General features: G+C 39.7%; 1 protein-coding gene and 1 long non-coding RNA gene across 51 annotated transcripts in view; one reads left to right on the top strand and one right to left on the bottom strand.

Annotated features, from left to right (window-relative positions):
* Nucleotides 1-6,189, top strand: part of ZMYND11 (zinc finger MYND-type containing 11) — a 127,551-nt gene extending 121,362 nt beyond the window's left edge. For all 50 annotated transcript variants that reach the window (XM_035252752.3, XM_078329421.1, XM_078329435.1 and 47 more), the window contains 3 exons: nt 49-321; nt 622-807; nt 5,284-6,189. In XM_035252752.3, the coding sequence (XP_035108643.3) occupies nt 49-321; nt 622-807; nt 5,284-5,406 (582 nt within the window). In that variant the 3' untranslated portion in view covers nt 5,407-6,189. The remainder of the gene's footprint in view (nt 1-48; nt 322-621; nt 808-5,283) is intronic.
* LOC118143157 (uncharacterized) lies at nt 1,628-13,600 on the bottom strand. The gene is made up of 5 exons (XR_004727343.3): nt 13,473-13,600; nt 10,619-10,733; nt 10,124-10,246; nt 9,085-9,160; nt 1,628-1,716 (listed from the first exon to the last, which is right to left on the bottom strand). It is a non-coding gene; the product is annotated as an uncharacterized LOC118143157 (long non-coding RNA).
* Nucleotides 13,601-14,635: the final 1,035 nt, after the last annotated feature.

Here is a 14,635-nt window from a genome sequence, read left to right as displayed (position 1 = left end):
GAATTATATTGCTTTGTTTTACATCTAACCTCTTTTATTGCCTTTTAGGAACCAGAGCCTGAAACGGAAGCAGTAAGTTCTAGCCAGGAAATACCCACAATGCCTCAGCCAATCGAAAAAGTCTCCGTGTCAACTCAGACCAAGAAGTTAAGTGCCTCTTCACCAAGAATGCTGCATCGGAGCACCCAGACCAACAATGATGGTGTGTGTCAGAGCATGTGCCATGACAAATACACAAAGATCTTCAATGACTTCAAAGACCGGATGAAGTCAGACCACAAGCGGGAGACGGAGCGTGTTGTCCGAGAAGCCCTGGAGAAGGTAATGCTTGTGGCTGCGGTGGGTGCCCTGCCGCAGCCAGCCCTCTTGTCATGGTTAGGCTCCTTTTACTCATGCATCAACCCAGTGTCAGGTTTTAAAAAGAGCAATATAATGAAACCAGTATCTTTTATAGCATTTCAAGTAATAATGATACTTTTCTCACCTAAATTTTTTACACATGTAATAAAGGGAAAAAAGGTACCTCATGCAAGTAGAAACTATGTGTTAAGTTTTTGTTTTGGTGTAGATAGTCTGTGTAAGTTGTACACTGACCTACTATGGGGTTTCTTTTCGTTCCAGCTGCGTTCTGAAATGGAAGAGGAAAAGAGACAGGCTGTAAATAAAGCTATAGCCAACATGCAGGGTGAGATGGACAGAAAATGTAAGCAAGTAAAGGAAAAGTGTAAGGAGGAATTTGTAGAAGAAATCAAGAAGCTGGCAACACAGCACAAGCAACTGATTTCCCAGACCAAGAAGAAGCAGTGGGTAAATAACAGTCTTTTTTTAGACTCGTGTTTCTGGAAATGTAACACAGGTATGATGCCATTTAATTCAGAAGATAGCTGTGGCACATGCAGATGATTTCCTGAAATAAGATCGAGTGTGAAATGGTCAGCTTTAAGTTTTAAAATTTTACTAAAAGTCCTATGCTCTCCCAACCCCAGATCCCACATGACTGTGTACTGCTCCGAATTATTTTATTAAGTTGAGATTATAATATTTCAGTACATATTTATTACAATTAACTTATATAATTTCTCCATCTCTGCAAATATTTTATTTGGGCAAATTGGCGGGGCCTGACTTTTTCCTGGTGATCTTTGATAGTTAACATTCAAATGGTGAAATTATAAATGTAATTATCACAATAAATAGTTTCAGATTTCCCTGCATTTAACGTTTATACATTAGATTCCGTTAAATCAATTACTTTTACTTTACAGTGGTGACATCTCATTGGTCTCTACCCTCCCTTATACCTGACTGACTAGTGTCATTTGTCACCATGTCCTGCTCATGAGTCTCATGCTCTCCACCGGAGTGGGAACTTCTGAGTACACAGGAGCCAAGTGCTTGTCTTACAGCTGCCGTAGCACTCAGTGAATTGGTAGGGAAAAGTTTTGCTTCCAAAAGCTCATAACTTGGTTGGTCTCAGTTTTAATGAACAACTATGTAAAGTTTTGTGATAAACTTTAATCCTTCATTTTATCCAGCCTGTGTTATATAAATACGCATAAACTTTTCATGAAAGAAATATTTTTAAATCTGTGATAAAGATTTGGCAAGAAGGAAATGGGAAACTTACCATTTAATTCAGAAAAATAGATGAAGATAACTTGGTAGGAAGAGCTCGTGAATGACAAAATAAATATTGTTAACAAAAGACCAGGAGATCTGTGAAGGGAAAAAGAGATTTTCTGTTAAAAACACAACCTGCATGTGGGGGAGGCACAGCCTTCAGTACAAGTGAAAGTGTGCTCTTCAAAGAAGAAAGAGGAGATAAGAGGTTTTATAAAAAGGAGAAATTTTCCATATTTTTTTCCCTTCCTATAGTCTTTTTTTTTTTTTATTGCATTTTAGGTTTGGGGGTACATGTGAAGAACATGCAAGATTGTTGCATAGGTACACACATAGCAGTATGATTTGCTGACTTCCTCCCCATCACCTATATCTGGCATTTCTCCCCATGCTGTCTCTCCCCAACTCCCCACCCCACACTGTCCCTCCTCCTCTATTTCCCCCCGCCCCTGACAGACCCCAGTGTGTGATGCTCCCCTCCCTGTGTCCATGTGTTCTCATTGTTCAACACCCACCTATGAGTGAGAACATGTGGTGTTGCATTTTCTGTTCTTGTGTCAGTTTGCTGAGAATGATGGTTTCCAGGTTCAACCATGTCCCTACAAAGGACACAAACTCATCATTTTTTATGGCTACATAGTATTCCATGGTGTATTATGTGCCACATTTTCCCTGTCCAGTCTATCATCGATGGGCATTTGGGTTGGTTCCAAGTCTTTGCTATTGTAAACAGTGCTGCAATGAACATTTGTGTGCATGTGTCCTTATAGTAGAACAATTTATAATCCTTTGGATATATACCCAGTAATAGGATTGCTGGGTCAAATGGAATTTCTATTTCTAGGCCCTTGAGGAATTGCCACACTGTCTTCCACAATGGTAGAACTTATTTACACTCCCACCAACAGTGTAAAAGTGTTCCTATTTCTCCACATCCTTTCCAGCATCTGTTGTCCCCAGATTTTGTAATGATCACCATTCTAACTGGCGGGAGATGGTATCTCAATGTAGTTTTGATTTGCATCTCTCTAATGACCAGTGATGATGAGCATCTTTTCATATGTTTGTTGGCCTCATGTATGTCTTCTTTTGTAAAGTGTCTGTCCATATCCTTCGCTCACTTTTGAATGGGCTTTTTTTTTTGTAAATCTGTTTTAGTTCTTTGCAGATTCTGGATATTAGCCCTTTGTCAGATGGGTAAATTGCAAAAAATTTTTCCCATTCTGTTGGTTGCCAATTCACTCTAATGACTGTTTCTTTTGCTGTGCAGAAGCTGTGGAGTTTGATTAGGTCCCATTTGTCTATTTTGGCTTTTGTTGCCAATGCTTTTGGTGTTTTGGTCATTAAGTCCTTGCCTATGCCTAGGACTTAATGGTTTTGCCTAGATTTTGCTTCTAGGGTTTTTATGGTGTTAGGTCTTATGTTTAAGTCTTTAATCCATCTGGAGTTAATTTTAGTGTAAGGTATGAGGAAGGGGTCCAGTTTTTGCTTCCTGTACATGGCTAGCCAGTTTTCCCAACACCATTTATTAAACTGGGAATCCTTTCCTGATTGCTTGTTTTTGTCAGGTTTGTCAAAGATCAGATGATTGTAGACGTGTGGTGTTGCCTCCAAGGCCTCTGTTCTGTTCCATTGGTCTAGATCTCTGTTTTGGTACCAGGACCATGCTGTTTTGATTACTGTAGCCTTGTAGTGTAGTTTGAAATCCAGTAGTGTGATGCCTCCAGCTTTGTTCTTTTTGCTTATAACTGACTTGGCTATGCAGGTTCTCTTTTGGTATGAGAAAAGAGAACTATGGTATGAACTTTAAGGTAGTTTTTTCCAGTTCTGTGAGGGTCATTAGTAGCTTGATAGCATTGAATCTGTAAATTACTTTGGGCAGTATGGCCATTTTCACGATATTGATTCTTCCTAATCATGAACATGGAATGTTTCTCCATCTGTTTGTGTCCTCTCATTTTGTTGAGCAGTGATTTATAGTTCTCCTTGAAGAGGTCCTTTACGTTCTTTGTTAGTTGTATTCCAAGGTATTTTATTCTCTTTCGCAATTGTGAATGGCAGTTTCTTCTTGATTTGGCTCTCTTTAAGTCTGTTATTGGTGTATAGAAATGCTTGTGATTTTTGCATACTGATTTTGTATCCTAAGACTTTGCTAAAGTTGCTTATCAGTTTCACGAGATTTTGGGCTGAGATCCATATTGTTCTTTAAGAAATTTCATGGGTGGCTAGTAAGGTTTTGAGGACCTGGCAAGCTCTGATTGGTGAGGGATGGCAGTTGGTAAAGTAGTCTGAGAGTTGCAGACTAGTTTTGTGGTCTGACTGCTTTTCCCCACTAGCTTCTTGACTTGGCTTTAGTTGGGTATAACAAGAATGACTGAACTTGTATGATCAACTCACACAATACCATTAGATGGGAATTAAGATGTGCTCAAGATAACAGGAGCACAGCACCCAAAGATCCCATTTACAGTAATTCTGTGGCTAGGTGCAGTGGTGCATGCCTATAGTTCCAGTGCTTTGGGAGGCCAAGGCAAAAGGATTGCTTGATGCCAGGTTGCAGAGAGCTGTGATTGCTCCACTGCACTGCGGCCTGGGCAATGGAGTAAGACTCCGTCTTGTAAAGAAAAATGTTCTCACTTCACACAGAAACAAGAAAAAGCTAGAAAGTGGACACTAAATTTATAAGTAGAAATCTCTTAAGTTTTTACTAAAACATCAAGAAAATAGGAAGAGGCTGTAATGATAATACTTTTATAGCACTTTCTCATTATTTGTGAAATAGCTAAAGTTCATATTTTTGCACTCTAAGATGAGGAATTTGAGGCTTATTAAATGTAAATGGAATGATTAAAAACCTAATTGGCTTAGCTGAGCTTTTTCTACCCATCACATTGTGTCTAGTAAACTAGTAAAAGGGTTAGAATTCTTTCTTCTTGGTCGGGTTCGTGATACTACCATCATCTTACCAACCCAGCTTGGAACTTTAACTACTTTTTTCACTCTTCTCTTCTCCCATGACCAAACAAACAGTTCAACCATGGTAGTATGGACCTTTGCTATAGGTTCTCTGGGGGAGGTATACATTGTGGGATGTTTGTTTAGCAGCATCCCAGGCCTCTGTCCACCAGTAGTGTCTTCTCCCCCGAAGTTGTGACAGTCAAAATTATCTCCTGAGATTACCAAACAAGATGAAGACTGAGAGAGACTTGGCCACTAGACTTGAGGTTGTAAGTGACCTTGCTAACAGCATAGTCAGGGGCATGGTATGAGTAAAGATACTGCAGTGGATGCAAGAATCATGGGGTGAGAATTTGAAATAGGGAGTTTAGGCACGTCTTTCATGAAGTTTGTGGGGAGCAGAGAAATGCAAGTGGTAGCTGGGAAGGGATGTGAAGTCAAGAGCATTTTAAGAAAATAAATGGGAACGACCCCCATAGGGTGGTGTCAGGTACCACCTGACAGCAGCTTGAATTTGCTGACAGCCAGGCATGAGCTATAGCTACAGTCATCCTTTCCATCTGCTGTGCATAAAACAGATTTTGATTCAACAAAAGTTTGAGCATAAAGATCTTTTAAAACCACCACCTCAGGATTCTGCCATTTTAACCAGTCTTTTACACATCCACACCCAAGTCTAAAGACTGCCCGATTTCTTGCCTGCAGTGCTACAACTGTGAGGAGGAAGCCATGTACCACTGCTGCTGGAACACATCCTACTGCTCCATCAAGTGCCAGCAGGAGCACTGGCATGCGGAGCACAAGCGCACCTGCCGCCGGAAAAGATGAAGCTGGCCCTTCCCAGAGTCACCCCGACGATACTCTTTTCAACACAGCGGTTTTTGTTTCCAAGAAGCCAAAATTGTTTAGAATTTGCTTCCCATTTTGCACCAGCCTTTAAACACTTTTCGTGAAGAAATTTTGCACAGTAGTTTAAATCTTTTGTTAATGCTCCTCCGAAGTTTTTCAGGGGGTTAAAGTAACATCAGTGGAGGGTATTATTTTAAATAAATTTTAATTGAGAATTTGTTGCATTTTCAGCAAATTTTAAAACATTTTTAGGTTTTACAGAGATTTTAACCTTTAAACAACAGATCTTTAAAAAACAGGTGAATACAAGTGAGTTTAACAAAGAAACATTTAGAATAGATCTGAATGTAAGAACTACAGAACTGTTTCAGAAATAAAACATACTACCTTGATGTGACATTTTTTTCTTAACCTTGTTGAGCTGGTTTTGTTCAGCTTAATTTACTGTTCAAAGGCATTATCTGTTGGTCACACCAGTGGGTATATGATTGAATTTAGGGAACAGGGTTGACACAGCAGGGCTAGTCCTGCATATTTTTTCTTAAATATTTCCCAATTGTGTTTTTCATTATTTCTTTTCAATATATAACTTTTATAACAAATTATTAGCTTTGATCTTGTAGTTTAAAATTGCAGGGAACTGGGGTAATCTTTTACTGAGCTGGATCTTAGAGAAAATGAATATTTAAATTTTAAAGTTTGCACATTTCATCTTTGTCCTAACATGAGTGCTTGTAACAAAATAAACAACAAAAACAAAAAGCCAAAAACTACCTTTATCCATATGTGAAATTATAGATGAGGCATACAAATTTGTTTCATGCTTCCCTTCCTACATATCATCTCACTGCCTATTACCTGGTGTCACCTCGTGTATTGTTAAGTTAATACTAAAAGAAGAGAAAGCACTTAAGTTTCACAGAAGCCGTTATGTTTCTAGTAATGGGTCATTGCCTACTAATGAACCCCATCACTGTACACAGAATGAAGAATAATGCATGTTAATTTCCTTGTATTAAAGATGCCGTGATTTGTAAAAAGTCTGTATTTTGCGGAATGTCTGGATTAAGAAGCATTACCAATAGGAATGGATCGATAGTTGAATAATGATTTTTTTATACATAGATATGTAAAATACAGCCAGGAAAACTTAAATTACTTTTCTTTTAAAATATCTCACAATTTATGGGTTTTTTTAAAGACTGATCTTAGACCAAGTCAGATTCCCATTTATCATTAGTTATTTTTTTTTTGAGGTTAGAGAAATAATTTGTAAATATTTATTTAGACCTTTGATATTTATTAAAGCAATTACTCACAATGGAAGTGAAAGAATCAGGAGAAAAGCCTTTTAAAAAGTTTTCTCCAGGTTTGTCAGGGTCACTCTAAAGAAAAAATGTAACTAAGTCTTCTGTGAAATATCATCCATCCAATCTCAATGCTGTTGCAGATGGTGGTGACACAAGTTAATTGACAAACTACTGCCAAATGGTGCACAATATTTTGTAAAAAGTACCCAGTAGCCCCATTTCATACAACATACCTAAATTATGCAGTAACTGGGCAGCATCATTCCCTCCTTGTTGCTGTGTAATTAGTCAGTGTTGCCGCAGTGTGTGGCGCTGATGGACATGTCAGAACCGAGAACACTTAACCTTCTTTGTTTTTCAGGTTTTAAGAACTTCGATCCACCCCTATGAGAGCAAGTAATTGTGGAAATATTTTCGGTGTAAAATCATTCCAGAGTATGTAATATTTAACTGATAGCTGCATGAAAGTGAGATTCGTGTTACTTTGGCTTTTTTGTCTCTGTTGACACGGTTGCACATTTCCAAGTTACTACAGTGTGAAAACTGTGTGTTAAAAAAAAAAACAAAATTAAAAAAAGAGATTGTGGCCTGGTTTTGTAAAAGTTTTAGGTAAAATTACAATTGATTGTTTTAGGAATCATTATTAAAAATTTTCTGCAAATCATAAAGCTATATCGAGGTGTTGAGCTTAGCCACTATGCACATTGTAATTATTCATTGTGGCTGTCCAGTTCTATGATGCATTCTGGCATTTTGTAAGCTGCTCTGACTAGCAATATATAGATTCATTTAATGTGTTAACATTGGTTAATAAATGTATTTAAAAAAATGGATTTAGTAATTTGTTGATTTAGTCCAGTCCCCTATATCCAGCCAAATACTACTGTCACTAAATGTTGATCATATAGTGTGGGTCACTCTTTGGTGACTAACCTTATCAGTGTGTTAAACATCATTCGTTCACTTAACCAGATCTCAAAAAGACCATACATGATTTACAAAGGAGAGGATGATTATGTATCAGCTGCATATCAATTACTGCAAGTCAGCCTGAAAAACATACACAACTCAGAATGGAGCAGATTTTTTTTTGAGATGGAGTTTTTTGCTCTTGTTACCCAGGCTGGAGTGCAATGGCGCGATCTTGGCTCACTGCAACCTTCACCTCCTGCGTTCAAGCAATTCTCCTGCCTCAGCCTCCCAAGTAGCTAGGACTACAGGCGTGCCCCACCATGCCCAGCTAATTTTTTTTGTATTTTTAGTAGAGACGGGGTTTCACCATGTTGACCAGGAGAAGATTCTTAATTGGAAGCCAGCTGAGGCTTACCCTCTGCTGTTTTCATCTGCTTGTTGGTGTGATAGTTGAGGGTAGTTGACCAGCCCTAGGTCTTAGTGCCAACATTAACCCAGCCTTAGTCGGTCCTCTCTGGTTTTCATCGTTCATGCCCTGTAGATATATCACAACTGGGATCAGACAGTTTAGGTTTGAATGTTAAAGTCCCGGATACTGCAGGATTGTAGCAGTAGTATCATTCTGTTCACCCTCATTTTGTCTTTGTTTTTCTAGATATATTTTCCTAAGCAACAAGCGGTGTTGGCCGGGCACAGTGGCTCATGCCTGTAATCCCAGCACTTCGGGAGGCCAAGGTGGGTGAATCACCTAAGGTCAGGAGTTCGAGACCAGCCTGGCCAACATGATGAAACCCCATCTTTACAAAAATACAAAAAGACCTGGGCATGATGGCAGGTACCTGTAATCCTAGCTACTCGGGAGGCTGAGGTGAGAGAATTACTTGAACTTGGGAGGCAGAGTTTGCAGTGAGTCGAGATCAAGCCACTGCACTCCAGCCTGGGCAATAGAGCAAGACTCCATCTAAAAAAAAAAAAAAGAGGTGTCACTTTATGAAATACCAACTCTGATTCTAGATCTTAATTATTAGAATTGTGTTCTAAAATAGGCTTTTCAATAACAAAAATTTCAACTGACAGATATGAAACCCATATCTATAATACATGAGTATCACTAAAAATTTCAGTCATTGATTACAGCAAAATGAAAGAAGGCCTCTAGGAAGGTGTATAGAGTAAGCGAAGTGACAATGTTCCTTCTGTAACTGGGAGGAGACCAAATTGAAGTAGTGAAGCCAGTGGCTTAGAGAATAAAAAGCAGTTTGCACTTTCCAATATTAAAACTAGAAATACACTTGTGTGAGAGTGGTCTTTTAATAAACAAGAAGGAAAAACATGCAATTCTTGTAGCAAAGCAATAGCTTTGGTGTGGCTACTCAAGACAAGATAGGTATAAACAGGTAAGTTTAAAAAGATTTAATAACTTGCTCAGACTTACCCAGTAGGTGAGTGGCAGAGCCAGGTCTCAAGCTCAGGTCTGTTCGATTGTAAAGCCCATTTTCTTTACTCTTATGCTAAGTTGAATATACAGATAGAATATTATTTGATAAACATTTGAAATTAATATCATCAAGTTCAGTACATCTAACATCAAACCCATCACCTTTCCTCTGCCTCCACTTCAGCTAGCTCACTGGATACCAGTGTCAGTTCACGGCCGCATCACAGTCCTGGTCACACAGACTAGACAGTGATGCAACAAGTGGCCTCACCCTGTTCTTTGCCTTCAGTCTCTAATTCAGTAGTTCTCAAACTTGTAACATCAGGATCACTGGAGGGCTTATTAAAGCACTGCAAGCTTCCACCCCCAGCATGTGCATTGCTCCCAAGTTCCTAAGTGTTGCTGACGGGAACATCCTTTGAGAACACTACTTTACTAACATGGGATAAAAAGAAAAGCAATGAACCCTTTCCTGAAAAGGGCACATATACATACATGCACATAAAATATACATACATGCTGCATAAAATTCTCTGGATCCCTAAGGCCCAGAATTATCTTCACCCTCATGTTAGGAATCCCTGATCCAGTAGGACTGGAGCAGCAAAAATGTGGGAAGGGAGACAAGTGGAGGCCTGTTACTGTAATCTAAGTCAGAGCCTCTCAAGCCTTTATGCGCCACAGATCACCTGAGGACCCGGTTAACATGCAGGATCTGATTTAGTGGATCTGGCACGGGTGGGGCGGCTAATTCTGCCAGTTCTAATGAGCCTCCAGGTGGTATTGATTCTTCTGGCCAGGGACGGTATGAGAGGCCAGGTGCTCAGGAGTGTGGAAATTCATGAAGTACTACTGCACTAAATTATAAACCCCATAAAGCAATAGTGTTAACTAAAAATACATGAAGCATGCATGCAACTTTAAATTTTCTAATAGCCATATTTGAAAAGTCAGAAATAGGTGAATAATACACCTCGATATATCCAAAATACCACTTCAACATGTAATTAACATAAAAATGACTGAGACCACTTACATTCATGTTTAACACTAAGTCTTTAAAGTCCAGTGTGTCTTTCATACCATTCAGACTGGCCATGGTCATTCACATGTAGCTGGTGGCAACCTGTATTCAATTCAGTGTATTGGGCAGAGGAACCTAAAAATAAGACCTTTTTCTTAGACTAGTATACATGCCCTTACCCATAGTAGATATTCATACAGCAAACATGCGTTAGAGCTTACTCGGAACAAAGGAGCCGAAAAAAAAAAATGAATTCTCACCAAAATTTAAGCCTCGCTAAGGGTAGGCTCTTGATCTGTTTCAAAGTAGCAGGTTCGAAAGCTTAGGAAGACCCAGTCGAGGTCCAAATTGACATTTCATTTAGGCAACCCTGGAAAGGGATCCTAAGTAACCTTGCGGTTCTAAAGGGCAGTTTGAAAACCCTTGAGTCTAACTCCTTAATTCCATACTGGAGATAAAACAGACCCAGAGCTTCTTGGTGTCATAGATGCAATAATAATACCATACCTCCTCTTTTGTAGTCCTGTACAGACTAGGTGGCCTCGTGAAGTCTTGCAAGGACAGGAAGTAGTCCCTACCCTCCTGGAATGAGGCAGGGTAGACTAGCCAATGCTGTAGAATGCTGAGGAAATTCAGGGGGAACAAGGGTTAGCTGGAGATGAAAGAGGACAGAGGAACCATATTGATTTTGGATGACTTGTTTTCCTCCATATTTTTACAATGAAGATTACTACTTTTGAAAGTAGGGTGGAGTTAGAAAAAGGCTTGGTAGGGAGATCTGTAGTGTTAAGAGTTACAGGAGAGTCATGGGAGACTTGATGTGGTTACGGGCAGAGGTAGAAGGAAGGAGGGTACTGGCTTGCAAGGAGAGCAGAGACTGGCACAGGGAGGGCAGCAGACCAAGACGTGGAGAGAAGACGACCCAAGAAACGTAGCAAAAGGGAGAAGGAAATAGACGGAGGTAAATCACGTTTGGGACAACAGCCTATTTTTATCTAACCAGGAGCCCCTTGGTAGAGAAGGTACAAGTCTTCTCCAACACTGGAATTTTAAAAAATTATTAGTTTTAAAATTGATACAAAAGTCAAAGATTGAAAAAGTTACAAAGTCAAAATGTCTCAGCCAATTTAGTTCTCTTGTCCTGAGGCAATCAGGGACACCTCCAGTTTCCTGTGCATCCTTCTAAAGACACAAATGCAATGCTAGTGCTACCCTAGCACTGAGAACAGTCAAGTTCGCTTCTTATCTGTAAATGTGAATTTATAACACATAGGTATATACATACACGTGTGTATATCAACCTGCACTCCAAGTTTCTTTAAAGTATAACCAGAAAGTAGAATGAATTATAAAGTATGAGCATGGTGTCTCACACTTCTACTCCCAGCACTTTGAGAGGCCAAGGCAGGAGGATCACTTGAGGTCAGGAGTCTGAGGCCAGTTTGGATAACACAATGAGACCCCACTTCTACCAAAAAAAAAATGGTTTTAAAACATTATAGAAAGTGCCAATCCACTGTCTTCTATCTCACTTTAGAGGATCATAAATATTAGGAAAGACTAAGCTCTGAATTTTTAGAATCTTTTAATAATTCTAGCAACTGAATATCTGCTAATGGGAGGGTGAAGATATGTGGGACTGAGGACCAAACATTTTTGGATTTGTCTCCAGTAAAAATTTTCTTATTTGTATTCAATTTCTTACGGCTCTTGATCCTTAGGCCAAAGAGAGCTTGCTTGAAACAAAGGAGCTGAAAAAAAATCAGTTCTCACCAGAATTTAAGTCTCCCTGAGGGTAGGCTCTTATCTGTAAATGTGAACTTACACACAAATGTACATATTTATACACATGTGTACTATTTTCATAAATCATTACCAAGCATTTTTCTTCAGATTTCACTAGTGTTTGTGGGAAGCCTTCAGAGTCCAGGAAGGGTTAGGGTTAGGGTTAGGAGCTGCATCTTAATCTGCATTTTAACGATCTCAGTAGTTTTATCCATTTCCCTCTTTTAGACTATTATTCTTTTAGTTATTTCTTTTTTTGCCCTAAGCAATTGTCAGCTAGGCAACCAAGGCGTATTTTGGAGATCCATATTTCTCATTGGGTGGTCTTTATAATTGAGCAAAGAATAGTTGAATATCAGGCAGCCCCCAGAACCAGAAGGGGTTTGTAGTGACACTGGGACTAACACGAGGCGTTTCAGGGAGAGAGACCTGGGGATTTTCCTCAGATGGTGGTGACGAAAGATGTCCTTGTTTACCTCCTGAATGGAGGCAATTTTCTCAGATTTTATTTTAGAAGATTTTTAGGTGCCGCTGGAAGTCTTTCATTATTTATGTCTAATACTAGCTTTTTCCAATTGTATATACAAATAAATTATTTTAGGGATTTCAAAAGACCTCCATTTTAGGTCACTGTTGTTCATGATCATCCTGGGTTAGGTGGGTGCCCTTTCCTAAATATGTGTATAATCTATATTGTATGTAAAATCTGCTGGTATTTAATAGGCGTTTGTCACAAGTGAAAAATCAGGTCCAAATTACAGAAAAGCAGCTGCAATTTTTAAAAGCATACTATGTAAAAAGAGATCGCAAATATCTAACTGTAAAATCCTTTGACCTAAACCTCTGCTGTGAGATGGGGGCAGAAAAATCTTCGACCCAAACCCCTTGTCCTGAAACAGAGGAGGAAAAAAAATTCTCTGTAGAGTTCTTTACCTGAATCTCCTATCTGAAAAGAGAGAGCAAAGCCCTTATGCTTAAAAAAAAAAAGGAGAGTTTGAAAAACAGTCTAAATAAGTCTGGACTTTTAACCAAAGAGTGGTGTTACCAAAATGCTAGGGGTTTGATCTCTATGCTGCTGCCTGCTACACATGCTGCTGCCTGCTACACAGAAAGCCAGTCACTGAAGTATTGGCAGGAAAGAAGGCTTTAATCAGGTGCTGCAGCTGAGGAGATGAGAGATGAGTCTCAAATCCATCTCCCTGACTGACTAAAATTAGGGGTTTATATAGCAGGGAAGAAATGTGACTACATATAGGCAAACAGGAACTAGGGAGGGATAAGGAAAAGGAGTCAGTGAAAGGCAGCAGATGCGTGGTTAGGCAGTCATGGTGGGTGAGGGTCCTGGCCTCTCATTGTTCAGTGTGGAGACCTGGTGAGTTTGAGCTCCTCAATACCATCTGGGAGGCCTGATAGTCGGTGTCCTGAGAAAGAAACCCAGGTAAGAAAAATGTAAGTTGCTCAAGTTTTAAGACTATACGGGTCAATTTCTATGTTTATTCTAAAGAAACCATGAATGTCAATTCAATGGGACAATTGGGCTAGTTTCAGTGGGAGGCCCAATTTGAGAAGAACTCACCCAAAACACCTGATAGGACTTCTGAAGACACAGAGTTCCTGCTGGTACCAAATGCTGCTTTCAGGTGGTCAGGGGAGACACTCGAAATCCTGTGGACTACACCAGATATTCAACCTAAAAGGAAGAAACTGAAGCAAAGTTAATAATATTAAGTACAAAGCTTATTTAGGCCAAGCTTGTGGATTGCAATTGGGAGCACAGATTCAAGTTGCCCTGAATATATGATCTGATAAGCAGCAGTTACAACTGGGTTTTTTGTTTGTTTGTTGTTGTTGTTGTTTTTGGGACGAAGTCTTTCTCTGTCACCCAGGCTGGAGTTCAGTGGCGTGATCTCAGTTCACTGCAACCTCCACCTCCTGGGTTCAAGTGATTCTCTTGCCTCAGCCTCCCAAGTGCCTGAGATTATAGGTGCCTGCCACAATACCCAGCTAATTTTTTTTTTAGTAGCGACAGTGTTTCACCATGTTACCTAGCCTGGTCTCAAACTTCTGACTTCACATGATCTGCCCAACTTGGCCTTGCAAAGTGCTGGGATTATAGGCGTGAGCCCCCACGCCAGGCCACAAATGGGTTTTTAAAGGCAAAAAAGGAGGACAGGGAATTGGCTGACAGAAAATTGGCTGTCAGGAATTCTTGCTGGTTTACAGAAACAACAGTGATGAGTGATTGGCTGTACATTGTTAAGCTATGGGGTACCAGTTACAGTGTCTGTGGTAGCATCACTAGGTTGACTGACAGCTGTAGGGTACAGGGCATGTGTCACTAGATTGATTCATAGATACTGCAGCAACAGCAAGCAGTTTCAAGAGATGTACATGTAAAGTGGGGATGTGTGATGTGACTGCTGCCTCATTTTACTGTCTTTCTGGACGTGATAGTTTAAAAGGACTCACATTCCTCAGATAAAAGTTCTTTTCTCACATTTCTATGGACAAGAATAATTTGTATTATTATACTGTGACTGGAGGGGGTGGGCACCTCCCTCAGAGCTCAGGCCTCAGAGCTGCCAATGTGGGGAGCTGTGGGATTCTTAGCACCAATGGCTGGGACTCAAATATTTGAGGACTGTCATCAAAAAAATCCAGCTGTCATTTGTGTAGGACCCACGGGCTCAGAATAGTCTTTTTACTTTTAAATGGCATAAAAAAGATCAATAGAATACT

The sequence above is a fragment of the Callithrix jacchus genome, chromosome 7, assembly GCF_049354715.1.
Source record: "Callithrix jacchus isolate 240 chromosome 7, calJac240_pri, whole genome shotgun sequence".
In the NCBI taxonomy this organism is placed as follows: Eukaryota; Metazoa; Chordata; class Mammalia; order Primates; family Cebidae; genus Callithrix; species Callithrix jacchus.
The sequence above is the reverse complement of the archived record's forward strand: the minus strand, read 5'-3'. Positions and strand labels throughout refer to the sequence as shown.